At 55.8% G+C, this 27,064-nt stretch overlaps 2 protein-coding genes across 7 annotated transcripts; one reads left to right on the plus strand and one right to left on the minus strand.

The window, feature by feature from the left end:
* Positions 1 to 1,756: 1,756 nt before the first annotated feature.
* On the plus strand, positions 1,757 to 6,724 carry HIPK4 (homeodomain interacting protein kinase 4). 2 transcript variants are annotated; one of them, XR_012656720.1, is made up of 2 exons: positions 1,757 to 1,880; positions 6,234 to 6,300. XR_012656720.1 is itself a non-coding variant. In XM_032795629.2 (2 exons), the coding sequence occupies exons 1-2, from the start codon at positions 3,066 to 3,068 to the stop codon at positions 6,408 to 6,410; spliced, it is 1,851 nt and encodes a 616-aa protein (XP_032651520.1). In that variant the 5' UTR covers positions 1,757 to 3,065; the 3' UTR covers positions 6,411 to 6,724. The 2 variants fall into 2 exon arrangements, 1 of the variants encoding a protein (XP_032651520.1); XM_032795629.2 differs by having other exon boundaries at positions 1,757 to 4,739; positions 6,234 to 6,724.
* A 2,918-nt stretch (positions 6,725 to 9,642) lies between these two features.
* Positions 9,643 to 24,543, minus strand: PLD3 (phospholipase D family member 3). 5 transcript variants are annotated; one of them, XM_075070553.1, is made up of 12 exons: positions 24,418 to 24,543; positions 20,711 to 20,797; positions 18,987 to 19,052; positions 17,955 to 18,103; positions 17,425 to 17,608; positions 16,408 to 16,528; positions 15,520 to 15,647; positions 14,446 to 14,646; positions 14,056 to 14,195; positions 13,322 to 13,487; positions 12,317 to 12,416; positions 9,643 to 11,251 (listed from the first exon to the last, which is right to left on the minus strand). In XM_075070553.1, exons 2-12 carry the CDS (start codon positions 20,735 to 20,737, stop codon positions 11,052 to 11,054), a joined length of 1,482 nt encoding a protein of 493 aa, XP_074926654.1. In that variant the 5' UTR covers positions 20,738 to 20,797; positions 24,418 to 24,543; the 3' UTR covers positions 9,643 to 11,051. The 5 variants fall into 5 exon arrangements, with proteins under 5 accessions (XP_074926654.1, XP_032651518.1, XP_032651519.1 ...); XM_032795627.2 differs by having other exon boundaries at positions 24,405 to 24,498; XM_032795628.2 differs by lacking the exon at positions 24,418 to 24,543 and adding an exon at positions 21,752 to 23,951.
* Between the last annotated feature and the right edge of the window lie 2,521 nt (positions 24,544 to 27,064).

Genomic DNA, 27,064 nt, shown 5'->3' on the forward strand with positions numbered 1-27,064 from the left:
TGGTCCCACAGTGAGTCAGTGCCAGTGTCAGAACCGAACCCAGTTCTCCTGAGGCCCAGACAAGTCCATCCCTTCATAACAATCTCCAGGCCTTCCAGAGGAGTGGGAGAGCATGGCTGCCCCAAAGGCAGCAGGCTAGGAAGCAGGCCCCCTTGAGGCCGGGTATCCACCCCGGTTACTGCTGCAGGGAATGGGGCTTCCAAGGTGTGACGCAGTAGGGAGCGGGGCGGATTGACCTGGGAATCTCACGGTCTGGATGGGAGAGCAGGGGATGACTCCACTTCAGTGAGGATACCTGAGCCTGTAACCTGAGCTGGGAGGGGGTTGGACCCAGGTGACACCTTTGCCTGGGAATTGTAGGCAACCCCAAGGTTGGGGTCTAAGCTAGGCTAACCAGATGTCCCGATTTTATAGGGACAGTCCCGATTTTTGGGTCTTTTTCTCATATAGGCTCCTATTACACCCACCCCTGTCCTGATTTTTCACATTTGTTGCCTGGTCACCCCGGTCTAAGCTCCCTACCCCCCAGAAGAACCTGACTGAGGGGTCCTGTTTATGCCTACAAGTTCTGGTTTGGACTGTGTTCCTGTCGTCTAATAAACCTTCTGTTCTAGTGCCTGGCTGAGAGTCACAGTGAGTCGCAGGAAGCCGGGGAGCACAGGGCCTTGTCTCCCCCACAACTCCATGACACAGGGTTATTAATTGATTTTAGGAAGAGCTTAATCTAGAATGGCACAGGGGTTCTGGAATCACTCAGGCCTCATCAGTGTCTGCCACCCGCTGCTGCTGCAGCCATAACTCGTCAGCTGCTTAAAAAATCTCCCTGGCGGGGAGACACCATTGGGGAGCCCCCTTAGTAGAGGGGCCCTCTCCCCCCTCTGCTGCACACCTGCCAGATCTCAAGTGCAGTCAGGGCTGGGCCGGGGCACTTACCTATCCTACCTCTTAGCCTTTTTCCCCGGTGCAGCAGTTCAGGAGGGGGGTGAGCAGGGAGCCTGGTGCTGAAATGTTGCAAGTGGGGGAAGAGGGCTAGGAGCCCTGGAGTGGGCTAGGGCTAGCCCTAGATAACACAAAACAAACTGCCAGTGTCCAGGTTTCCATGCCACTTACCAAGGCTCGGGGCACCCTCTGGTGGCCAAAAGGCAGGGACAGAGGGGTTTGAAACTTGACTCTCCTCCCCCGGCACCGGCTGCACTGCTCAGAGGGAGGCTGAGTGTGGGGAGAAGCAGGCCCCACATATGGCGAAGTGCAAGGGGCCTGACAGGATGAGCCAGGGCCTACCTCAGTGCCCACTGATGAAGAGGCCGTTTTGAAACCAGCCGAGGCATTTGGAAACGTAGGCCCCACTCGTTAAAGCTGTAGCTTGGCAATCTGGCCCTGAGCTCCCAGGGGATCTCGTGCAGTCACTTACACCAGAGCCGCAGGAGCCAGACTGGGTGCAGGAAAGGTTAGCTCAGTAAGGCCTAGGCTAGGATGTGAAGGTATGACATGACCACGCTGGCTAACAACCGGTACCACCTCAGTGCCGCTAACACATCTTAACCTCACGCCCAAAAGCCTCAGCTAGCCCAGGTCTCAACCGCGCGGCTAAGCGGTGCTGGGCAGTGCAGAACCGGAGGCGGGGAGCAGTATACACAGAGCTCGAATGCCAGAGACATAACACGCTGGTTAGGCAAGTGCAAGGGACTGTGGGGGGTGAAAACGCAAAATGATGGTTTTGTAATGCCCATTTTTCAGATGTAACGGGCCAGCATCCACTGTGTTTCTGCCTGCCTAGCAGGTCTGCATAGCACCCAGGGCTGCAGGAGCAGAGCGGTGCTTCGGATGATGCAGCAGGGAGCTGGCCTGGAGGCTCTGCATGCTGAGGAGGTAGCTGGCAAGTGAGTACAGCTTTTCTCTTCATGCTTAGGGAGTCTCTGCTTCCCACATCCCAGGCAGGTTGTGGGGGAGGGGAGAGGAGGAAGAAGGAGTAACTTGGGGGGATGGGATGAAGGTTCGGGGCATGGTGAGATGGACTCAGCATTCCAATGGAAAGTAAAACCCCAGATTCCAGCACCCTGGGGCGTGGGGCATTCAGAACTAAGCAGTGGAGTTGGCACCCTGGTTGTATGGGTTAAACTGTGGGGCTGTGATACAAACTGAACTAAGGGGCTGTCACAAATTCCTTGCTGCGAGGGTCAGCCCCACCCCAGAGGCTGCAGCACGCTGCGTGTCTCATGGGTCTTTGCTGCTTCCCACCAAAGCAGCAGGCAAAGGCAGCTGGCAGAAACAAGCTGCTGGACTCAGGCAATGTGAACTGGGTGGCAGGAGGCAAGATGCCAGCAAGTTAACCCAGGTAGGGCAACTGTCTGCTCTGCAGTGAGACCTGAGCGCAGTGGTTCTGATCTAGTATTGCTGGAATTGGACAAAGGAGTCGCTGGACCAGTGGTTCTGAGCTGCTCTGTGGGAAATCCTCTGTTCCAGATACTATTGGTGAGCCTTTCACATGTGACCTGAAAGGCCAGCCACGCTCACGCCCCAGTGCAGGCTTGCGTGGAAGGATTTGCCCACAGGTTGAGCTTTGCTCTTCTGTCCATGTTCATGGCACTTGCAGCCTGGACCTATGATACAGCACAACAGTTACTGGGTAATCAGGGCTGAGAACCCCCATTCTAGGATTGCCCTCGGATGGAGAAACACAGGCCTCCTGATTTTCCCTGTAAGGTAATTTACACCCACTTGCAAGGCTCCTTTGCACTGCCAGAGTGGCGCAAAGGGGACTCAGTGTAAATGAGTTTTTGCTGGGCAACGTGTGCCAGATTTCCCAGTGCACCACTCCAGTTTTACACTGGCATAATGGGGTTCTGCGGGTGTAAAACTGGAGTAACTTCTTCTTCCCCACAATAGAACTTTCTTGGCCTGGCAACTTTGGAATGACAGGCACTGTTGCATCAGCCCCGGTTCCACTGAAGGGCAGCAGAGGATTCTCTTTGCTGCAAGGAGGTGGAGCATTCTTTTGCAAGAGGCCAGTTGCCCCCGTGTTTCTGAGCTCAGCCCAACGGAGAGGGGGCAGTTAAGAACAGAACATGGTAACAATTGAGTCAGGCAGTGAATGTTTTGATGTCATAGAGATTTTGGGGAAAGGCACCTTTGGGGAAGTGGTGAAGAGCTGGCGGAGGACCACGGGGGAGATGGTGGCTGTCAAAATTCTGAAGAATGATGCTTATCGGCGTAGGATCATTAAAAATGAACTAAAGCTGCTGCAGACCATGGCAGGGGTGGACTCAGAGGAGTCACATATTATCCATTTCCACATGTTCTTCCATGATGAGATGAAGTTCTACTTGGTCTTTGAGCTCTTGGAAAAAAATCTATTTGACTTTCAGAAGGAGAACAATTTCTCTCCTCTGCCGGTCAAGCACATCCGGACAGTGACCGCCCAGGTGCTCAAAGCCCTGGCCAAGCTGAAGGAGCTTTCCATCATCCACACGGATCTGAAGCCTGAGAACATAATGCTGGTTGACCAAATGAGGTACCCTTTCCGAGTCAAAGTTATTGACTTTGGGTCAGCCAGCATCTTCAATGAGGTGCGCTACGTCAAGGAGCCATACATCCAATCCCGTTTCTACCGGGCACCAGAGATCTTGCTGGGCCTACCTTTCTGTGAGAAAGTGGACGTGTGGTCTCTGGGCTGCATTATGGCAGAGCTGCACTTAGGCTGGCCCCTTTACCCTGGGAACAATGAGTATGACCAGATCAGGTACATCTGCGAGACCCAAGGGATGCCCAAGCACAGCCTGCTCAATGTAGCCAGGAAAGCTCACCACTTCTTCAAGAGAAACCCGCATGCTGAACTGGTAACCCAGTGGCAGCTGAAATCCTCATCCGAGTACTTGGCAGAGACCAAGGTGAAATCTGTGGAGAGGAGGAAGTATGTTCTCAAGTCCCTGGAACAGATGGAGTCGGTGAACATCCAAAAGATGATCTACACAGACAATGAAGCCCTGGCTGAGTACTTCGACCTGAGAAGCATGGTGGAGTTGATCAAGAGGATGCTGACCTGGGACTCGCATGAGAGGATCACGCCAAGTGCAGCCCTGAAGCACCCTTTTATCTCCATGCAGCTGCTTAGACTGAGCTATGAGCTCACCCAATACTACCAGCTCTGCCTGCGGGGCTTCCAGCAGTCCATCAAGTGGGAGAGCAAGGACAAGCAGAAAATGGCCTTTTGCAGTGCCATGGAAGAGGACACCTTCTACCCGGCGCAAGAGTATTTCAAGGAAGAGGAGCATGTGCATGGCATCCCTGGCCTCTTCAGTGTCCAAAGGACCATCGACCAGATGGACGATCTGAGCATCGCGGAGCCAGGCAGGGAGGCTGCCATGAACTTGTTAGGGGAAGGTGCCGGGATGGGAGCGTCTGAGTCCTCTGTTCCTGCTGAAGTGGCCGACATGACCCTGGGCCACATGGGAGTTCACAAAGCCACTTACCAGAACCCCCGGTTAAACCACGAGCAGCATCAGGAGCCAATCCAGGCCCATTACGGAAGCCGGCATGGTAGCTCCAAACAGCGCAAGCACCCTCGTCACACCAAGTCCGACCCCACTTTTGGGAACTTGATCCTACTGGGACAGCAGTCTCCTGGGGATACCGTCACCTGGGAAAATGAGAGCAATGCCGGCATCTCCCCTGTTGCCTCCTCCCTCCCCGAGCCAAGCAGCCTGGATGATCAGAGACATCCACTTTCTCCCACCACTAAGGTACCAGGTGTCACGGAGTCCCCGGGCGATGCTCTGGAACTGCTCCCCACTAAGCCAGTCAGGACTTTGGGGAGCCTCCTCTCCCTTGGAGCAGACTTGTTCAGGGCAAGAAGCTCACACGGCTTCACCTCCTGGGTCTCTCTTGGAGCATTCAGCATCCTCTGCCCTCCGTGTGTTCCCACAGCGAGCCACCCAGGCGGGTCCTGGGAAGCCACAGGGTTCTGCACCCCCACTTTGCAGTCAGACGTGACTCTTAGCCAGCAAAACAGAGGTTTATTCGATAACAGGAACAGGGTCTAAACAGAGCTTGTAGATACAGTGAACCAGACCCCTTGGGCGTCCATTTGGGGGGCAAGAGCCAGACCCATAGGTTGCACCTTCACTCCTTGTCCCCAGGCAGCTCCAGACAACCACCGAACCCTCCCGCCCCTCCTCTCTGCTCAGCTCCTTTCCCAGGCCAGGAGGTCACCTGATCCCTTTGTCTCCAACACCTTCAGTTGGCACCTTTGCAGAGGAGGGGCCCAGGCCATCAGTTTGGACTTGGTGCAGGATCAGGATCTAAGACTGTTCATGTCTAAGCTGCTGCACCCTAAACCAGGATTGCCCAAACTCTGCCCGGAGATGGACTGTGATGGTAACTCATCAGCACACCAGGGTCTGCGGCTAATGTATGATTACTTATTGATTGGCTGTTTGTGTACAAAACCAACTGCAGCCTCCCTGCCTGATCTTTGATGGCTGATGGGACCAGTCATAGCCAAAGATCTGCTTCCCTATCAGAAAAGTCAAGCGTGAGTCATGCTGTAGAAAACCCATCTTCTGTGCTGTGGTTACCTCTGCACTAGCACAGTGCCCCTGCAATTTCTGATGTCAGTTGGGTTGTTCATTATTAGTATTTAAGGACAGCTGAGCCACAGCCAGAGATGCAACAACAACAGGGAGGCTGGGAAAAGCTTAATTTAACCCAAAATGTTATTTCAAAGTTTACCCTGCAGATGGAGCACTCTTGAGAGTCTTGACTGGGTCAGCAGGGACTACGTCCTTCCCTCCTCTTTGTCCTGATTGGTGGCCTGGCTGAAGCTTTCCTTGTCCCTACTGGAGATACAGATGCTGATTAATGTCCATTCAGATGGGGCTGTTGGGTGCTACATGGCCTCATGTGAAATGAAACTATTCCGACCCTGGGAAACAGCTGAGTCAGAGACCTCTGGGCTGTCCTGACCCTGAGACAATGTGCTTGTCTACCTTGGTGTTTGCCTGGCTGTGTTAGCGTCCAAATTCTCAGCGTGTGAACAGGCAGAGCTGTACTGCACTCATTGGAGCTCTGAGGGGCTAGCGGTTTAGCGCTGCTACACCAGGAGCTGGAGTGCCCTGTTTAGACAAGGCCGGAGCCCCAAGCAGCAGCCTTGCTCTCCAGTCTCAGCAGCAAGGTCAGTTTTTTGGCCTGGTGTCCCTCTCAAGGCTCTACTTCTCATGCCCTTCTCTTGCCCGCAGAGAGCCCAGCTGGAGCTGCCCGACCCCGAGCCGCAGCTGCCGAACGCCAGCACATGGCTGAGCGGTGATGACTGGCTGATTGAGAGGAGCGGGGAGAGAGCCCACATCAAGAGCACTCTCCACCACACGCCGAACAGGCACCAGCCCTACCTGCAGCACATCGTGAGCCACCACTGAGACTGGGGCAGCCCGCAGGAGGGACAGGCCAGGCAGAGGCACCCCCCCACACCCCTTTGCAGAGTCATTTGTAGCCATTAAATTATAGACTGTTCCCGCCTCAATGCCGTTTACTCATCAAACCCAAAGCTACCTCCCTATTTCTGAGCAGTATGAAAGCCGGACTGCCCGGTGGCCGCTAGGCTGGGCTGCAGTGCCATACCAGGGCAGGAAGGCCAAGGCCAGTCCTTCATGGGGATAGCAGCCAGCCGGGGGCATGTGGGCGTCACCCTGGGGCCGGCTCATTTCTGTCTCAATAAATGATTGATCAGTGGCAGACAGTTGAATGTATATTGTTATGGGATGGAAACCAGCCCCCCAGTCCCCTTATCTCACTTCTCTCCCCACACCTCGCCCCCAGCAAGGACAGCCCAGGGGCCAGCACCCATCCACCCTGCCCTGCCCCCAGGTGAGGCCGGACCAGGGACCAGCCCCCCACAACCACCCCGCCAGCCCCAGGCGAGGCCGGAGCCAGGACCGCCCCCACAACCCACCCCGCCCCGCCCCCAGGTGAGGCCGACCAGGGACCAGCCCCCCACAACCACCCTCCCCGCCCCCAGGCGAGGGCCGGACCAGGGACCAGCCCCCCACCACCACCCCGCCCACCCCCAGGCGAGGCCGGACCAGGGACCAGCCCCCACAACCACCCCGCCCCCACCGGTGAGCCGACAGGCCAGCCCCACACCCAGCCTCCCCCGCCCCCAGGCGAGGCCGGACCAGGGACCGCCCCCCACAACCCCACCCACCCCCCAGGCGAGGCCCGGACCAGGGACCAGCCCCCCACAACCACCCCGCCCCCAGGTGGGCCGGCCAGGGACCAGCCCCCCACAACCACCCTCCCCGCCCCCGCAAGGCAGAGCCGGACCAGGGACCGCCCCCACAACACCCCACCCCCCCCAGGCGCCGCCGACCAGGGACCAGCCCCCACAACCACCACGCCCCCAAGTGTAGGCCGACCAGGGACCAGCCCCACACAACACCTCCGCCCCCCAGGCGAGCCGGACAGGCCAGCCCCCCCACAACCCCCCCCGCCCCGCCCCCAGGCGACGGCGACCAGGAACCAGCCCCCACCAGGTGAGCCCACACCCACCCCACCCCCCAGGTGGCGGACCAGGGGCCAGTCCCCCCACCTCCCTCACCCCACCCCACCTCCAGGCAAGCGCACCGGCCCAGGACCAGCCCCCCCCCCCGCCCTGCCCGCCAGGCGAGGCGGGCCGGAACCAGCCGCCCCACCCAGGGCGAGCCCCACACCCACCCCGCCCCCCAGGCGAGGCCGGCCCATGGTCCAGCCCCACCGCCGCCCCTCCCCCGCCCCAGCTGAGGGGAGCAGAAGCTGGTAAACAACCAACGGACACTTGGGGCCGGGATGTACCATTCTCAGCCTGAATGGGGGTGCGTAAACCTACAGGCTTTATTAGCACCCTGATTAGAAAAATCACCACACCAGGGGCTGAGGAAAGGGTCTGCGCTCTGTGTTCTCGCCGGGAAATGACCTAGGGGGTTTTATTGCCCGCTCCCCCCGTCAGTGAAATAGTTCCTTCCGAGGAGTGAGTGCCCGCCCCAGCATCAAACTGCTGGAGTGAACCATTGCGTTGGTGGGGGCGGTAGGAGCAGCTGGCCAGGACTGATCACCGAATGGAAATTATTATTGGTATTATTTTATTATTTACCCAGGCTCTTTACTTAGTCTGCATCGTGTGCTCAGGGTGATTTTTAAATAAACATGGATATTTTGGAAGAGGAGGCACCTTTCTCCCTCCCCCTTTCCAGGGGAATGGTACCTTCCCAGTGCTATTTAATTCAGGGGCCAGGCCCCAGGGTGGGGCCAGGCAGGTCCCCCCCCGAGGGGGGGATAATGCTAGGCTGGGGGCCAGCCTCTGGCCTGTGATGTAATCACAGAGATGAACCAGGCCATTGTGACATTATGTTGATGTCATCAAGGCAGTGATGTCATCCCAGTGACACACTGGGACATTGTGATGTCACTGGGGGCAGTGATGGGATCACAGAGCCCCAGGAGCTAATGCTTCAGGACTCCTGGAGGACTTCATTTAGCTCTTAGAAGGGGCAGGGCCAGAGGCTGCTTTGCATGTCGGGCTCTGGCACACTCTACATTAACTGTGTTTTCTCAAGATCTTGAGGGTCATTTGGGGTTGAATTCACCACAAAGCAACAGCTTGTTGCCCCAGGCCCTGCTGCCACAAGCTCAGACTCTCTCCTGGGCAGTCTGGAATTGCTCTAGCTCAGGTTGGTGAGGTCGTTCCACGTTTCCTTAGAGAGCCGCACAAGCCCTGGTGTAAGCAGCTGAGTACCAAGGTGAGACGCAAACGACAGAATGGCTTGTACCCAACCATCTCACATGGCAGAACTTCACAGTTACCCAGGGCTGGGTGGTTTCCTCTGCCTTGTGCCCTGGTAAATCCTTTACAGCCTCTGCAAGGTGATTACAAAATGCTGAGGAAATGGAGTGGTGTGATGAGATAGTGTTTTACACCTGCTCACTCTGGTGTTCCTGCCTTCACAAGTGCAGGGTAAGTCCAGTGAACCTAAACTCAGCCAGCAAAACTATTTAAACAGGATTTACTGAGGCTCAGCAGCAGCCATCCAAGGATTTGGCAAGTAGTGTAGTGCAAGCCCCACCCCAAGTCAGTCTAGAGCAGCCCTGATTTTCTGTACCTTGTGTCACTATCTACACCCGTGCAAAGCGGATGCAGCCTGATGTGAGTGGGGAATTCTGTTTCCAGTGACACTGTGCATAGCCACATGATTAGGATTTAGACATTTTATCATCTGTGCGCCCAGATTACATTAATCTGACACACGAGGGGATTTTTTTGCATATTATTTTTCCCTCCTGATATCACTGCAGGGCAGAATGAAGGTTGTGGAGGTGCCTTAATGGTGTATTTCTTATGTGCACGGGTTTGGCTTTCTGTGGAGTGTAACATGAGCTGTGATTTGCCAGGGCTCATAATGCTGGGTTTGGGGAGAATTGCAACATCTTTGTGTCCCAATATGTCTATGCTGTTGTCTCCGTGTGCAACAGACCTTTCCAAGCACCGCTGTCAAAGCCAGAGGGCAGCTACAGACGCTTCAAAGAGCAGTGACCATTGGGCCAAGGAATCTGACAGTGAGAACTCAGCATGAAGGGTTGTGGTAGCCGGGTCAGTCCCAGGATATGAGACAGACAAGGTGGGTGAGAGAACAGTTTTTATTGGACCAACTTGTGGTGTTCTTGGCACTTCTCCAGCCTCCCAATAGCACTGAGTCTCTCATAGACTCATGGCTGCAAACTAGCTGGACAGGAAAGGTGAGGTTACCTCTGTCACACTGGGCCCAGGTAAGAGTTACCTGAACTTCTCTGTAACCTCTCCATTCACAATAGTGAATCATGTTGCTTCATTACAAACTATTGCTTCCAACAGAGCCTCGGCACCAGAGTTCCATTAATGTTAACCTTATGGAAAGTTTGAAATAGCTACATTATTCTGTTCAGCTCATTTGGGACAAAGAAAAGAGTGACACAGGCTAATTTTTTAGAAGAACCAGTTGTGTATGTATTTGAATGTGTGAATTAACAAATGGATTTACAGGGAAATTCTCAGAGTCATTCTGCGTTGAGAGAGGAAATACAGTATGCTTCAGGAGGGCACACTATATTTTTCTTACAATATAAAGATGCTGAATCCCTGCTCTGAGTACAAAATGGAACTCAACCTTTACCTGAATGCACCTCCATAACTGGTGACTTTATTCAAACCTATTTGCTGTTCTCCTCCTCAAGTTTTCAGCTATTGAGTTAATGTTTTCCTTGTTCCTTGCGAGACCCTGCTACAGATCCCTGCCTTGGAGTGAATTTTCAGAAGATCATATCAATTCATGGAGAATAAATGATCCATTGATGAAATTCACCCCTGGGCAGAGGGGCAGCACAAGACCTAGGCATTGGTTCAGTTACTGCATAAGTATTTAAAGTAGGGCTGCAGTAGGACATCAATGGTTCCCTGGCCATGCCTTGTCCCTCTGAACGTTGATGAATTCCATCCTGTGTCCATGTATATGTTCTTTATATAGCTCCCCCTGTGTAACTCGCTGTATCTTCCTTCCGAATGGATTGAAAATACAGACACAAATTAGACTTTACTAACACCTCCCATCTCCTGGCACCTGTATATAAACCCTTTGATGGGGATCTGGACAATTACATATCAGACACTATGGAAGCCCATTCCAGTGGCCTACACATGAAAGTTCCTGCTCAGTTCAGCACAGAGGGAAAGCAGCAGCGGGGGTGTGGTAGAGAAAAGGATGAACTCTCCCCGGTTTGGCTCAGCTGTTAGTGTTTGAAGATGGGGTGTCCATATGATCCAGAGACACACCAGGGCCCAAAAAATGACTAATGCCATTGCAGATAAACCAAAGGGGCTAGCAAGAAACCAGGTGATGCCGGATTTTTCAGGCCCTGGAAGGGACATGTCAACCCCACCATGTTTGCAGTGCTGGGGTAGCCATGCCGCCCTGACGTGTATCCTTGACATGCTGTAGCCGGGTTGTTCTGTGATGCCTGGATTTCCTTCCGTCAATCCTCAGTGGCGTAGCCTCCTAGTGACCTCTGCAGATGTTTTCCCACTGGCCCAAGGTGCTGATGTCGCTGCTGTATTGGGAGTTCCAGTCCCGTTCGAACACGGCCTGGAGTTGTTCCCGCACTGTGAGCTCGCCCTTGGCATTTGTGTCACTCTGGTTCACCACAAGCGCAGATCCTGCTGTTCTGACAAAATAGTCTCCTGACCAGTTGGAGGTACCTTCGGGGAGAAGGAGGGGAGAGCTTATCGCACCTGCCGGCCCAATTGCCATCATGACGCTAGCAGCCCTGGGCTCTCCCATATCGGACACGTCTGTTCTACCAACCCAGGCATGTCCGAAGACAAGAGTCTCTGCTGCCAGCATTTCCTGGGTACGCCACCAGCCTGCAATTCTCAGCCAGGTCCTCCTCCTCCTCTTGTCCTAACTAGGAACGTGCCCTCCCCCCCGAGTCCAGCACCACAGCGCACAGCTGCTGTTCTCTAGTGCACTGACGGGGAGCACGGACCGGCCATGTGCAGGCCCCTCCACTGGCTCCCTGTGTGTTTCAGGCTTGAGCTCAAAGCTGCCCACTTCATAGTTAAACAACTTCATGGCCTTGCTCCTGTCCTGACCCTACAGCCGCCGGGCCCAAGTCTCATTCACATTCTGGCAGTGTGTAAAAGGGCCTTAAAGCGAGTGGGAATGGCCCCTGAGCAGGCCCATCTGCGGGTGCCACCCCAGCTGGGTGGGGCTGGTGTAAGGCGTCCACCCCCGCCGGTCTCAGCCCCTGGCCTTAGGGTGTGGCCGGAGTGCCCAGCACCTGGGCTAGTCTCTGCTCCCAGAGGCTACGAGAAGCACAAGGTAAATCAGAGCAGACTTAGGCCCCTGCACACTGACACCATTGTAAGGATCTCCCCCTGCACACAGGAGTGAGGCACCTGAGAATCGTACCACTGGCGGGCCTCTCGCTCTGACCCCTCCTCGTTCCCCAGGGCCAGCTAGTTTCACCTTCCTCCCCCCAGCGTCCATGCAAGGGCATCTCCTGTGCCGGCAGTCGGAGTCTGCGCCACGCCGCCTCGCCATCTCCTGTCAAATCTTGGCTGGACACAGCACAGCCTTTGCTTGCCTAGAGCTCTGGCGCTCTCCCGGGCTCTGGGTTATTTAGTATGTAACCCTGAACTATATTAGCCAGTGTGCGGCGAGATGGTTTGTCAGAGTGACAGGGAGGAAGGATACAGGACGTATTTAATAGTGGCGGTAGGGAGGCGTCAGCAGTGGTGGTTTGATCCTTCGGGGTCACTCACCAATATAGGCCACCTTGTCAGTGACCATGTACTTATTGTGGTTGACTCTTGCGTAGGGGATCTCGGCTTGTGTCTCATTGACTGGAATGGTGAACAGCCTCTTCAGATGGAAGGGAGGAAAACAAAGACCCCACAGGATGAGTGTCCTGACACATCAGTGCACCGCAAACACCGGCTGTGAAAGAGCCGCTCTGAACCCATAGCCTGTGGTGTGGTGACCAGGCCTAGGTGGGCAAAGCCCCAGGTCCTGATTCTCTGGCCCCTGCACCATGTGCAGCCACAGACGCCGCTGCCGAGGGACTGTAAAATGCATGCATCTTGCCCGCTCTTTGTACTGCTGTCCATGGCGGCCCAACACGCAGGGCAACAGCAGCGAATCAACCCTTAGAATTTGATCTATCTCGTCTCAGCAACAGCACGTGCCTACGGTGCAGCTCACCCGAGAACCAGCTGCTACGGATCAGACTGTGCAGATCTACCTCAAACCGACTCCCAGCCACAGCACTGGCCGGGGCTTGCCACCACCAAATCGCAGCTGTGCTCCCCTCACAGCCAATTCCAGGACGCATGCTCGCTGCTGGGCGTGTACAGCCCATTTCCCCAGAGAACCCTGCTCAGAGGCAGCACTGCGTGATCAGTGAGGTTCCTAGTTTGGCATGGCTAGGTTGATTTCACGGCTTGGGGAATGAGGGACAATGGTCCCTTTAGCCTCAGCGAGGCCCTTTGGATCCAGCTGTTCTCCTACCACAAATACGACCCTGGAGAAATCTTCTGGGCAAATGCTCCAGCATTCTAAGGATGAGGAAACCAGTCCAGAGAGGAGCAGTCTCAATGGAGGTCAGGACTACGCGTGCTTAGCTTTAACCATGGGCTTAAGTGCTTTGCTGGATCAGGGCTTTAGGGACTTGCCAAAAGCCACAAGAAGGGGAATGAGTGTAAGAGGCAAGATCCGAACTCCAGGACTCCTGACCCCTGCTGCTGTGCTGAGCTCAGAGCGTTACTCACCACTTCCACGCTGTAGTGCGTCCTGTTGTCCTGCATGGCAGCCAGAGATTTCAGGAAAGGAAACATGGCTGGCTTGGAGTGCTCCCAGCAGCTAATCAGCAGTCGAATGTGGACTTGCCTTTCGTAGGCTGCTTTCCTGAGATGATTGTCAATAGTTGGCCAATACCTGGGGAAACAAACAAGGCTTGGCCTGTCGCCTCTCCGAGTTACTAGCTACAGTGGTGGCTGCCTGGGGTCCTTTTCAAGTAACTTTTTCAAATATATTGGCCTGAATTTTCAGAATGGCCTAGCAAGTTTAGGATGCCACATGTGCAAAGAAGGGACATCTGATGAAGGGACATCTGATGAAGATCGGGTCCCTTAGGGCATCTCAATTTGAGCTGCTAAAATCACAGCCCCCTTTTGAAAACAGGGCCCATGGGTTTTACTCTGCGCAATCCTGGCGGTTCCCAAGAGAGGCCGTGGCGTGAAAAAGGCAGGGAGGGGATTGGCAGCGGCACAGGAGTGTTAAAGGGAGACGTCTGAGCAGCATATAGGGCCCAGGAGGAAACAAAGGCAGTGGAGACGGGTGAACCCTTAAAGGACGAGGATTACACCCCCCGCCCTTGTTACCGAGTTCAACTCAGACACAGCTCATGCCTGAAAATCTCCAGCGGCACGCACTGCGCTGCGAACTCAGCACAGCTACATGCTCGGCCCGAGAGCTGCTTTGCAAAGGGCTGCTGAGGCTTTACCTCCTTGGGTGCGAGAACTCCATGATTGGCAGGTAGCTCATCACAGCGATGTGCACAAACTGGCTGGCATCATCGATGACGCTGAGCAGTGCATGGAGGTCCTCCGTCCGTCCCTCGGCACACAAGGCTGGCGGGGAGCTCTGGGCACAGTACAGAGGGGTCAAGCTGACGGCTGCACGGTCGGGAAGGAAATTGTCCTTCCATGTGCAGCACGGCCTGGCTGGTCAGGTGCACCATGGGGGGCTTGAACTCACTTTGAAGCAGCAGGTATTGGCCACTGCAGGAGGCGAGGTGACTGACCAGAACAAGGCTCTGTTTGATTATGGCAACTCCTACATGAAACCAATAAGAAGGGGCAGAAGAGGGTTACCCTGAGGTGCCTCAACTTACAGAAAGGTACACGTCGGCATCTGTCCCGTTCAGCTGCACCTCTAGAGGCGTCTCCTTGTTGTACGTGGTGGAGTAATTGACCGGCCAGGGCGATGGAATGGAGGCGTCCGGCACTCCCAGAACCCAATAGGCTTCAAACATCTTCCCTAAGTCCTTGGCCAAACAGCTGCAGTTGTAGACAGTCGCCCCCAGCTCCTTCACCTGCGGGACAAGCAGCACTGAACTCTCCGTCACGTGCAGTTGGCTGACGTGAGGAATTCCCAACGCTGTGCTTGTGTAAGCTGCGTATTTCAGAGCCTCTGGGGACTCCTTCCCTGCCCCCACTCTAGCTAATCTCTCTAGGTTCTCATATCGGCACCACGGTACCTGGGTGCCCCAAAGAATCAGAGCGACAGCGCTGGCCTTGCCGGTGTCTCTGCTGGGCTCATTCTGACAGCCCCAGATGAAGAACAGCCACTCAAAGTGGTGCTGGAGCCAGTCCAAACTGCTCCTGGGACTTGAAATCCTGGCACCAGGCATGGAATAACATTTCCATCAGGCTACACGGCCTCTCTCCGAGGGGCCATACAGAGCAGCTCTGACCTTGAGCCCTGGGCACTTTGCTACAGAGATGCTTTGATTTTCCTGAGGAAGGGTCTTTAGCAGCCCCCAGGATTCCCATCCCCTGCAGGCTTGGGCATGAAGAATCCTAGATGTTAGAGAGCAGTGTCCCAGTTCCACAGCGAGGTCCATGTGGCTGGCTTCTCTCCTGCCATTGACCTCAGTGGGGTCCGGATGGGGTCAGGCTCCATGCCCTCATCCCAGATGGGGCCCCAGGTCAGTAGCAGAGCTGGGATCACGGCTCAGAAGTCCTGGCTTCCAGTTCCTACTCTTGGCACTAAGCAACACTCCCTCAGTTTTCCCTACACCCCAGCCCGGCCCTGCCTCAGTCCTAGCTCAGAGCCCGCCCAGCGCCTGCCCCCTCAAGCAGGGCTCCTTCTGACGACCCCAGATGAAGAACAGCCCATCAAAGGCACAAGCGGATGTGGCACCCCAGCTCGGGCGAAGACCCTCTTGCCCCTAGGAGGTGTTTACCTGGGTGAGGGAGCGCCAGTCCATGTTAGCGCTGCCAAGATAGATGTGGGTCTTGTCAACGATCCAGAACTTGGTGTGCAGCACCCCATCAGTCAGCCTGCGCATGTTGACTTTGTGGACAGCAGCCCCTAGGGTATGTAAAGGACATGGAGCTCTTTCACAGCCAGGTCCGGGAATTGGAACGGTCCCTTCAGAGAGCCACACAGGCGCCAAGTGGATCGAACTGGGAGAAGCCGGCCAGAGGGGGCCCTGGGGAACCGTTTCCTGATTTCCTCGGGTGTCTTCTTGCAGAGCCTCTCATGACATGACCAGCCAGTGCCCAGTGGTTCGTTATCAGAGGGCTGCTCCTGAGCGCTGATTGTAAGAACTCGGGGACTAGAACCTGGGTCTCCAATGCTGCAGGAAGTACCGCCCAAGAGAGCCCGAGTGACAGTACCCTGCGGCCCTCAGACTGGCCATGTGCCCCTACTTAATCCCAGGGGCTCACCTAGGAACTTGTCTGGGTAACCACATGGACCATGGCGGCTGCAGTGCCAGACTTCCCCTGATCTCCGGTCTTTGACCCCAGCCTGACTCTGACCCTGGGATCCAGCCTTGTTATTCCTCCAACTCCTGCCCGGTGACGCCTGTCCCTGGTGGGCAGACCTCAGCCCAGCTGTAACCACTAGGCAAGACTGCCTATGCCCCAGTCGCTTACACTGGTGGGGCTACGCAGGTTGCTTTGGTGTTAGAACAGCCAAGATAGTCCAAAGTGCCTAGTGAATTTTGGGTCCCCAAAGTGTAATACCACGAAGGGGCTGATTTTCAGAGGGCAGGTGCTCGGCTCTGTCTGGAAATCAGGCCCCATCAGGGGTCTCAGGTTGGGCCCCTGGTACTCAGGAATCTTACCGCTCTGCTCCAGCGCTTGCAGGTCATCCAGGGGCTGCTTTGAGGATGGGCTGCTGACTGCGATTCTCACCGAGACACCTCGCTGGGGTAACTGCAGCAGTTCTGCCAGGATTTCTTCACCCTGTTTTTAAAAGAGGAGTTAAAAACACCAGTAAGTCCAGACGAGGGGCTCTCTGCCAATGCTGCCTCCTCACCAGGTCAAAGTGGGCATGATTTGTACAGCCATGTGCATGTGCCTATACACGCAGCCCCATGGGCATCACACCGACGCGGGGAGATTCACCCCGACTCGTGCTGGTCTCCCTCCATGAGGCAGGGCTGTGCAGTGGGCCTGCTCCAGCTAATTCTGCCTTCACAGCTCACAGTGCTCCCTGCATGGGCAGGGCGGACTCACCACATCTCCTTCCAGTCTGGCCCTGTCTCTTTTCTCTGCCAGGATGCGAGCCAGCATGCCCGCTCTGATCTAACCAAAGCCATGAAAGAGGCTTTGCAAAAGGAGGCTCAGACTCTGGCGAATCAATGTTCCACTCAACAGCCTTCCCTAACTGGCTCCCTTGATGGCCTGGGACGAGGAACCCGTTACTGGCTTGGTAATTAGACGGTAATTTGGGGGTGGATTCAGCTGATTCGACTGCGGTTTTCTGCCCCAGCCGAGGGACAGCTGGCTCCTGTGCGTTTCACTCGCACTGACACAGTGGTGGCAGAGTGAATGAATGAATCCAGTGGTACCAAGAGGAGTCTCGGCACTTTTCTACACACAGGTTTGGAAGTGATGCAGTTAGATCAGTATAGCTTCTTCCTGTAAATTACAATACAACATAGTCACATTGGTGCCAGCCCTGGGAGCGCCAGCCTGCAGGCTGAGGAGCATTCTGGCCCCATCTAGCAAAGCATGTGAGCACACGCCGAGCAGGGGAGCAGTTCCACTGACTTTAGCAGGTCGACTCTCTGGCTTGAGCCTGAGGCGGGATCAGGTTCTGGCAGGATCCAGCCCCTAATTAAGCTTTTGCTATTTACTTGGTCAGCTGTGGCTTCCTGAGTGTGTGTGTCGTCGTTTGTCAGGGTCCAGTAGAAAGATGCGATGTCCAAGCTGTTCTTAGCACCTCCGAGCAGGCTCCTCCAGGCCTGAAAAGTGGACGGGTTCACTGTGCTGTTGTCTTCATACACCATTCCCTCGGGAATGCTTTCCACCAGCACAATCCTAGCAGGGATGACAACACTGATAACCTCTGAGGTGTCACCCGTCGGGCCCAGCTCATCACAACCTCCTGCCATCACTTACAGCCGTGCAAAGTGGGGTGAGGCCCAAGGGTGGCGTGTTGCACTGCTGTGTACATGACTGCACACAGTACAGGACAGCAGTGAACTGGGCCTGTTCTGAGATCATTAATGCTTGGGTGGAAAGGATACTGGGCTAGGCTGCCTGGTATTCTGGCAGAGCGCGCCATGGGAGAAACTGAGCAGATGGCTGGGGACTGCTAGTGAGCAAAGGCCGAGACGCCCTGACATACAATAATTAAAAACCCATGCTCAGAATAGTCACTCACCTGCAAGGGTCACTACACGTGTTGTCTGGATCCTGCCCCACTTTCCCTCTTCCCAAAGGGGAACCGAACGGAAAAACTAAGAGATGAGTGAGAATCCCGGCCAAGAGCATGCCCACCAGGATCACAGCCAGCAGGGTACGGCGGTGATACTGGGGGCAGAAACAGAGAATGAAATGGAGACTGGCAGGCAGCCACACACACAGGATTGAGACATTCCGCTGAAAAGCCAAAGGCTGGGCCTGATTTGCCACTGCCCTGCGCCTGTGCAGTCATTTACACTAGTGCAAAATGGGTGTGAAATGCTACTGAATCAGATAGCATTTTGCACCCCCTCTGCGCTGTTTGCACTGGTGTAAATGACCGCACAAGGAGACGACAATGATTAGAGTTCAGGTCTCACACCAGTGTAAAACTGGTGTATTTCTACAGTCTTTAGTAAAGTTACTCCTGGTTTACCCCGGTTTAAGTAAGAGAAGAATCAGGCCCTCTGATCCCAGCCACTCACTCCTCTGCCTGCATGCCCAGGTGTAGCCAAGTCTGACTGGCACAAGACACGTACCGAGCGGGTCATAACAGGTGCAACGGAATCCACAGAACACACTGGGCGTGATTCTGTGCTCACTTCCGTAGCTGTAAATTGGGAGCAAGTCCCCGAAGCCAAGGGGGCCTGATTCTCAGCTGGCAATTGCTGCACTGAAGCCAATGGAAATATGCTGATCTACCCCACCTGAGGATCTGGCTCAAGAGAGTCGCTTCAGTGCAAATTCGGTGTGAATGGCAGACGGGGGCTATTGACTTGGGGCTAGTCCTAGAGTGGAGCTGTAAGCGTCCCCTGCTCTGGCACTTCTCAGCAAACACAAGCTGTAAACTTCACGCCTCTTAAAACCACCCCCGGGGGCGTGATGCAAACATAAGCAGAACCAGCCCAGCATGACAAGGGGAATGCAGAACAAGCGTCTCTCTTATGGAGCTGTTCCGCTCTGCTGACTCCCTGGTTTTCTAGCTGAGCTCAGCCCATTGGCGACAACTTACCTTCTGGGAAAGCCGGTTCGGCTGCCCAGGCAGCAGGAGCTCTTCCTGGCTCTCTAGAGCGTTCAGCTGTGAGGGGACAAGAAAAGACAGCTGTACGCTATATCTGAAACAACCGGGAGTGTTGAAGTCTCACCTGCAGACTGGATGCAGCTTGTGCACTGGGACCATGCAGGGGGCGGCGACAGGCCCCGATGAACACAAGTAGTTGAGTTCCTAGCTTTCAGTGAACATTCAGAGCCTAAATCCTTCTGTGCATCTGGGCTGCCGTGCGTTATTAGACCATATCCTGCAGCCCTTGGTGTCCTTGGGGTTTTGCCTGATGCTTGGAAAGTGGCTGGACCACAGAGGACAACAGCCTCCTGCTGCTGCTGGCTAAAGAAGCCACTTCTTTAGCTCAAGCGGGAGAGGTGTGTCCTTTGGTGCAGATGGCGAGTTGCTCTGTAAAGACTGCACAGTACATCTGTTAGGTGCACTCCTTGTAAAAAAAAACCCAAGCAGTGGTTTGATTTGCACCAATCTCACTCTGCTCTCGTTCATTTCACTGCCAGCAGAATGTGAGGTGTAAAATGATGGGGAAACGGAGGAGTCTGTTTTGGGTCCAAGGGAAAAGAGACCAGGTTCTGGGATTCAAAGGATCCCAGGCACCAATGACTGCTATGGAAACAGCCCACTTGCTTCGGGGACTAATTGCAGTCACAAGCCTGGCCTGGCAGTGGCGTTCACATTTTGCCTTGTAGCCTTTGGCTTCCTCTGTGGGTTTTTTCCACTATTGGGTTTTAGTGTCCCACATGTTCTAGGGGACGGGCTCTCGGGGAGAACCTAACCCAGGGGCTTTGTGCAGGTTCAGCTGAGGGGAGATTCCAGAGCGAGGCCTCCCAAGGCTCTGAGTTACCCTTCATGTGTGATAGTAAAATGCTATCTGGCAAAATTCTCTTCTCAGCTCAAATCTCAATGTTTGGCATTTGGCCACTGGTCCTGGTTGTAAGGATGCGGGGGTGTAGAACCTAGGCTTGTGGGAACCTGGGTAACTGATGCACCACATTGCCTCTGGGGAGCTCGGCAAACTGACATCCACCAATTACTGGAGGATGAGGCACTATGGGAAGTCCTGGCCGAAGAGACCAGAGCGACAGAATCCTCTGGCTGCCCAATTCAGCCATGTAAACCAGAAGTTCCCAAGCAGCAAAGCAGACCCTAGCTTGTGCCCTGCCTTGCTCCTGCCTCTTCTCTTTGACCCTGGTCCAGGCACAGCTGCCTCTGTCCCAGCCACTGCACCTGGCTGGAGAACACACCACACACCTTTGAATGCATGTGGACGTCCCTGTTTTACAGAGGGCTGAGAGCAACGTAGATTCAGACCATGTAAACGCTCTTACTCCATGACCCCTGGCTACTCCTCAGAGCTGTCTCTGGCCAGAGCACCAACAGACTCCCGTTTACTCGGGCACTGCAGTAAAATACTGAAGCAAGTTAACGTTGCTACACAATCCCAGGGCACAGCAGCACCTCGTGCATCTGTCAGGCTCCTCCTTGGTTAAGCACAGACCGAGACCTATGTTGGGGCTCAGCATCTTACAAACCTCAAGCATGTATACAAAGACCAGGATAGTTAGACCCTGGGACAGTCTCACCGGAGCTCACACAGACCTGGGACCTTCACTAGAGCAGCCAGTGGCAGGATCCGAGAAGGAGAAGTAGCGTTCATGTCCGTTTCTATGGCATACCTTATTGGGGGTTACAGAGGGCTTCATTTTTCCAGAACCTCGTAGGCCCAGTGTTGAGTTACACAGCAGGAGAACGAACCAGCAAACCTGGAAAAGACCAGATGGGAGCAGAACATGATTTCACTGGAGTTACACCTCATTTAAGCCAGCGGAAGTGAGATCAGAATCGGGTCCTGCTAAATTATACTCTAGAAGGTGACTGGCTATAAGTCACCCTGTGACTGCCACATTAATTCCCTCTGTAATCCCAGGGCAAACATGATCTGCTCACCAGCGAGAGGTGGCGTGCGCTAACAGCTGGCACATGGGATCCAAAACCACAGCTGGTTTCTTTCTACCTTCACATCCTCATTACTGCTACGGATTCTGCACTCTGCCCTGGGCTGGCATTTCTGTGGCTGCTCCGTGAGCCAGAACTCAGCCCAGCACGCGCTCTGGTAGCTGGGAACTGGGGGGACATGGGGCACAGCTGCCCTGGGGCCCCCTTACAAATATCTGTCATTGGGGTGAAATGGGATGTCACCCCAGCGAACAGGGCTTGGCTGCCAGTGCTGGGCAGTAACCTGGGTCTGTGTCTATGACAGCAGCTCTCCCAGCAAAGGCCCTGAGCAGAACCGTGGGCAGTTTCTAGCTGTGCTGGGATCCTTTCTTCCTGTCCGTGAAGCCCCCGGCCTGCTTTCCTTTGCCCCAGGTGAGTCACTCAGTAACACATGCACGTTGTCCTAGCCCCAACCTCGGAGCCCCCGAGCCAGCTGGGATGGCCTGAGCAGGCACCCGCTAGCACACTGCCAGGGCGAGTTATTCACACACAGAACCCAAACCCAGGACCTGCAGTGTTCGAATTGGGCTTTAAATCCATAGGCCCACAGCTCGAGTTCAGCGGCTCCGCTCCTGTGAAGTTAAGACGCCCCAGCGAAGGCTGTGGCCTATAATGTCTGAGTGTGCCTGAAATTAGGAAAAAGTCATTGGACAAACCATCCATCCATCCGTTGACCTCTCCAGCCCTTCCCTGCACCCCCATCTGTTCAGCCCAACACATACTGCTTCTCTCACTAGTTCGCGGCCCCTTCTCTCCCGGCTGCCTCTCTCCGGGTTCTTCTCTCCTCAGCACACCTGGCGTAAGCAGCAGGACAGGGGTTTCTGGCCCAGCCGCTCATGCAGCGCAGCGCTCTCGCAGCTGCAAAGGGGGTGTAGTACATGCCCGCTGAGCGCCTCCCCCATCTCTCTGGTTCCACTGCGGACGCAGTCGCTGTGCCATGAATTGCACAGTGCTGAATTCACTCCTGGGCATCGCCTCCCTGCCCCAGGCCTCCTTGCTGGGGTGGGGGATGGGGACACTGCCTTCTGGGCTGGATTTCACAAGGGCAACTGTCGTGGGTCACAAGGCTGGAGCCACCAGGCACGGGGGAGGCTGTCATGTGTCTTGGGCAATCCGAAAGAAGGAAATTACAGTGCAGGAGGGGTCAGTTAGCACATTCAGGGCTGTGACCGCTCGCCTGCAGAAGTCAGGAAGGACATTCCTTGACCCCATGCAAAGTCTCTAATGAGCCCTTACTAGCCCAGCTCAGACCCAGTGCTCCATCCTCGTCGTCCTCGCCTTTCACGCCATCAGCCCTGCTCTTCTGAAGCCAAGGGAGGATAAGATTTCCAGAGACTCTGTCCCCTCCTGCCTCTCGAATTGCTCTTTCAGGATGTCCTTCAAAGGATCCTGTGGGGTTTCCACAGAGCTCTGTCTTGGGTCCCTGTTTCTTCTCCCTTTACATCTTATCTCTGGGCTATCTCATCTACACACATCAGTTCAGCTACCGTCTCCTTGACCCACCTCTCACCTTCTGTCCAAACTGAAATCTCAGCCTGTCTCTGTGATGTCTTCTCAGGGAGGTCCAGCTGTCAGATCAAGCTCCACATGGCTAAAACAGCTCTTCATCTTCCTCCCTGCTACCCCCGTTCTTCATCGCGGTGGACACCACCACCATGCTGCCTGTCCAGGGGAGCCCAGGAGAGACGCAGAGGCTGGCAAAGGCAGCCTTTGAGCGTAAGGCCATGGGAGCCCCATGCAAAGGCCTCTGGAGCCTGGGAAATGTAGATCTCCAGCCGCAGAGCCTGGCACCCTTCTCTGGTGCCTGTTCCCGGCAGGCCTGGAGGGGACTTGGCCTGCAGAATGGCACGTTAGATCCTGCTGAACCTGTTCTTGTGCAAAACTTCCCACAGAACCACTCAGAGGGATAGCCTGGCACCTCACCGACCTGCTGTATCAGCTGTCCCGAACGCGCCCTCCTGGCCCCCGGCTCCCCTCGCCAGCACCTCACCGACCCGCCGTACCATTCATCCATAATGCGCCCTCCCGGCCCTTGGCTCCCCTCACCGTGTGGGTCCCAGGATATTACAGAGACAAGGTGGGGGAGGTAGTAGCTTTTATTGCACCAACTTCTGGGTGGTTTGAAAGCTCGTCTCTCTCCCCAACTGAAGTTGGTCCAATCAATGGTTTTACCTCACCCACCTGCTCTCTCTGGATTAGCTGAAGTGAGTTATCCAAGGTGAAGTGGCAGCCAAGACTAAAACCCTGGTATCCTGCCGGCCCCCCATCTGACTTCCTAAGCACTGGAGCGCCCTTCCCTCCAGAGCTAGGAACAGAGCCCGCAGTTCCTGGTTCCCTGGGCGCCGTTCTAACCACGAGACAGCCCTACCTCTCCAAACCAGCACTGAGCAAATAGCCAGTGACTTTCCCCAAGGGTCACCAGCTGGTTCATAAGAACAATTCACACTGTGACCCAGAGCCTCAGCTGGCACAAACTGGGGTCGCTCCATTGACTTCAGCGGAGCGCTGCTGAGTTAACGGCTGAGGATCTGTTTTCACTTCTCTAACTCAGGTCCTGAAGAAACACACAAGCACCAGAGCCTATTGCAAGATTTCCCTGTCCCTAAAATACCATGTCAGGGTGAGTTCAGAGCAAGACAACGTGTCTGCTTGACATGCACATGCCATATGTTCAGTGCTAACGTCCTGCTGGGCCTGATTCAGCTCTCACAGACATCAAGAGGTCTCTCCGTTGACTCTGGGAGCAGGTCCCAGAACAGTCAGACAGGATTTACCACTCCAGATGGGTCAGTTTCTCTACAAAGTCTGCAACTTCCAGGATTCAGGGTCTCTTCTGTCCAGGCTGCAGAGGGCCAGATTGAAAGCACAAGTGGCTTTGCTGTACTTTCTGCTGCTCTGGTTCATTGTTTACCCAGGGCAGGAGAGCAGCCCTTGGTCACCAGCGCCAGGGCAGGGGTGTCTCTGCCACGTTAGCCGTTCCCTTGGGGTTCACCTGTCTCCCTGTCCCACATCACAGTGAGGGGGGTTGGGGGGCAGGATTCCAGCTGCGCGTTCCCTGGAGGAGCAATAACTCCAGGGTTTCGATGCCCGAGCTGTGCCACGGAGACGCAGCTGGAGCGGGCATCGCACCAGGCTCTTGCTCTGGGGGCTGCCCCACATGCCCCTCTGTGCCTGGCAGTGCTGGCCCCCTCTTTGCACGGGCGTAAATGATGGCACAAGGTGCTGGGCAGCAGTGACTCAGGTCCTGGGGGGGTTCCTCCTGAGCGCCCCCCGCCTTACCCACAATGCCCCTCTCTGCCCAGATCCTGCCGCCCCGGCCACCCAGCAGGCAGCCAGCTGGCAGGGCCCGCTCCCCCTGCTCCCCTCCCCGCCTACCTGCAGCAGCAGCAGCAGCAGCAGCAGCAGCAGCAGTTCCCACGCTCCCTCCGCCTGGGTCCCCGGCCCCGGCCCCACCAGCCGCGCACCCAGCCCAGGCCGTGGGGAGGAGACAGCAGCCTTCCCCCTCCCAGGGGTGGAGCCTGGCCCTCCCTCCAGCCTGCTCGCTTCTGGGCCGGGCTGTGCGGGCCAGGGGGAGACGTGCTGCTGCCAGGAGCTCAGTCCTCGGGACCCAGCAAGCCCCCGAAACCCCCCTGCACCGGGGGGGGGGACCCGCTTTGCGTTCTTGTCCCATTGCGCGCCTGGCCTGGCTAGATGGATGCTGGGCTGCCACCGGCAGCTGGTCCTGTACAGCGGGGGCATTATGAGGAAGGCGCTGGGTGAGGACTCAGCCAGTCTGGTTCAATGCCTGCCTCTGCCCCTGACACCGCATCTTCCTGCGCCTCAGTTTCCCCATCTGTAGGAGAGGGAATCGTCCTTCATTTCTCCCACCCTTGGGTTGTCTGGGCTACTTAGACCATCTCCAGCTCTGCATGTGACACAGTGCGGGCCTGAGCCTCGTTCGGGCCCAGCCGTTCCGCTGGCATTCAAGCAGTAACGATCTACATAGACCACTGCTCTCTCGGCCTTCGTTAGTGTATTACTCGGGCGGAGGAGCCCATCGCACCCGGTGCTGCTCTACACACCCAGGACAAAAGGACGCTCTGAGTATTAGACGAGAGATGGCAGTGGGATCCCGGCAGGCGGAAGGGCACGAGGCGATGCTGGCCAGCGCCGCGGGCAGGGCTCTCAGCCCACCGGCCACCTAGCCTCTGTCAAGTTTTTTCTGGTCAAAGGAGAGTTTTCAGGAGGGATGCAAAGGAGGCCGTTTTGCAGAGGTTTACGGGGAGCTCCTCCCGAGTGTGTGGGGCAGCACTGGAGAAAGCACGAAGGGGCTTGTTTGAACTTTTGACAGGTGGACGATGGAGGCTGGTGTCATGAGCCGATGGGAGGGTGCTGGATGGAGCCTTCTCTGTTATGTTGTGGCCAGGACCTGAGAGAACTGCCTCTCTGGATGGGTCGGCTGGCCCCTGACCCAAACGGACAGAGCGAGCTCTTTGCCATTATTATTAGCATGTAGGGGTCTCCGGCGGGGATCATGGCCCCAGCACACTGGGCATAGGCCCTGTCTCCCAGGCAGGAACACGCAGCGGGTCCCACCTGCTCTGTGCTGTTTGACCCAACTGAAGTGATGACTGGGCTTGGTTCATAATTTCAGCATGTGAGGGTTAGTACTAGCTCAGGAAGCACTCACCTAAATCCGCTCTGGGTTTGGACTGAGCAGTGATGTTAGCACCGGGGACTAAGCAACACGTGGTGAGTCAGGATTTGAACCAGCAACTTCTGGTTACACCCGTAGCAAGCCAGGTTGTCGGAGAGAGATCTTTGCTAAGTGCACAAAGGCCAGTGCATATGTTTGTCTGGTAGCCACATGGCCCAGCTTGCAGTCCTTCCTGGGCCCTTGGGTGTCACACCAATGTAGCCAGGTCTCCCTTGAAACTGGCCCCTCTTTTCCCAGCCCCACCCATCACATGACACTCCCACCCCACATGTGTGCATGTTATGTGCCTTCACAAAACCCTGCCTCCCCACCAGAGCCCCCTGAGCAGAGCAGGTGACGGCTGGATGAGCCATGGGGGAACCCCAGCCCCCGCAAGCTTGTGGTGTCCAGGCATGACATGGGAACTAAACTGAGCTGCGCAGCAGGAATAATTTACAGTCTGCATTCAAACCAGCCCCCTTGAAGTGAACAGACCCAGCCAGGGCCATCCTATCAGACAGAGGTAGGGAGGATTTCTGTATCCCCAACTTTCCTCACAGGTCAGAGGCCAGCAGGTCCTCAGCTGGTATCAGCCAATATGGTTCCATTGTGGCCAACAGAGTCCCCGGCCACGTGTGAACTGCACAGTCACAGATTTGGAGCTGGACGGGATGGGACCATTACAGTTTCCTAATCTGCCCTTTTCCCTTGATTCCTGGGCTGCCCCACGGAGCTCTGTAGCCTGGCTTGCAGGTGTTTTCTTGTGTGATTGCTCCCTCTTATGGAGAGAGCTGGGACAGGGCAAGGAGAGACCCAGGAGGTGAAGCCGTGTGAGCTGCTTGCCCTGAAAAAGTCTGTTCCAAGGGAGAGGAGGCTCCCAAAGTCCTGACTGGCTTTGTGGGGAGCAGTTCCAGAGCATTGCCCGGGGACCTCATGAACCCCACCCCCCGGAGTCCTGGCTCCCAGCCCCCCTGCTGCACTAACCAATAGACTCCACTCCCCTTTCAGAGCTGGGGATAGAACCCAGGAGTCCTGGCTCCCAGGCCTCCTGCTTTAACCACTAGATCTCACTCCCCTCGCAGTGCCAGGCACAGAACCCAGGAGTCCTGGCTCCCAGCCCCCCCTGCTCTAACGAGCTGGGGATAGAACCCAGGAGTCCTGGCTCCCAGCCCCCTGCTCTAACCCACCAGCTCCCATTCCCCTCCCAGAGCTGGGGAGAGAACCCAGGAGTCCTGGCTCCCAGCCCCCCTGCTCTAACCACTTCCCCCATGCCCCTCCCAGAGCTGAGAGGGAACCCAGGAGTCCGGGCTCCCAGCCCCCCTGCTCTAACCACTTCCCCCATGCCCCTCCCAGAGCTGGG

The sequence above is a fragment of the Chelonoidis abingdonii genome, chromosome 11, assembly GCF_003597395.2.
Source record: "Chelonoidis abingdonii isolate Lonesome George chromosome 11, CheloAbing_2.0, whole genome shotgun sequence".
Lineage (NCBI taxonomy): Eukaryota > Metazoa > Chordata > Testudines > Testudinidae > Chelonoidis > Chelonoidis abingdonii.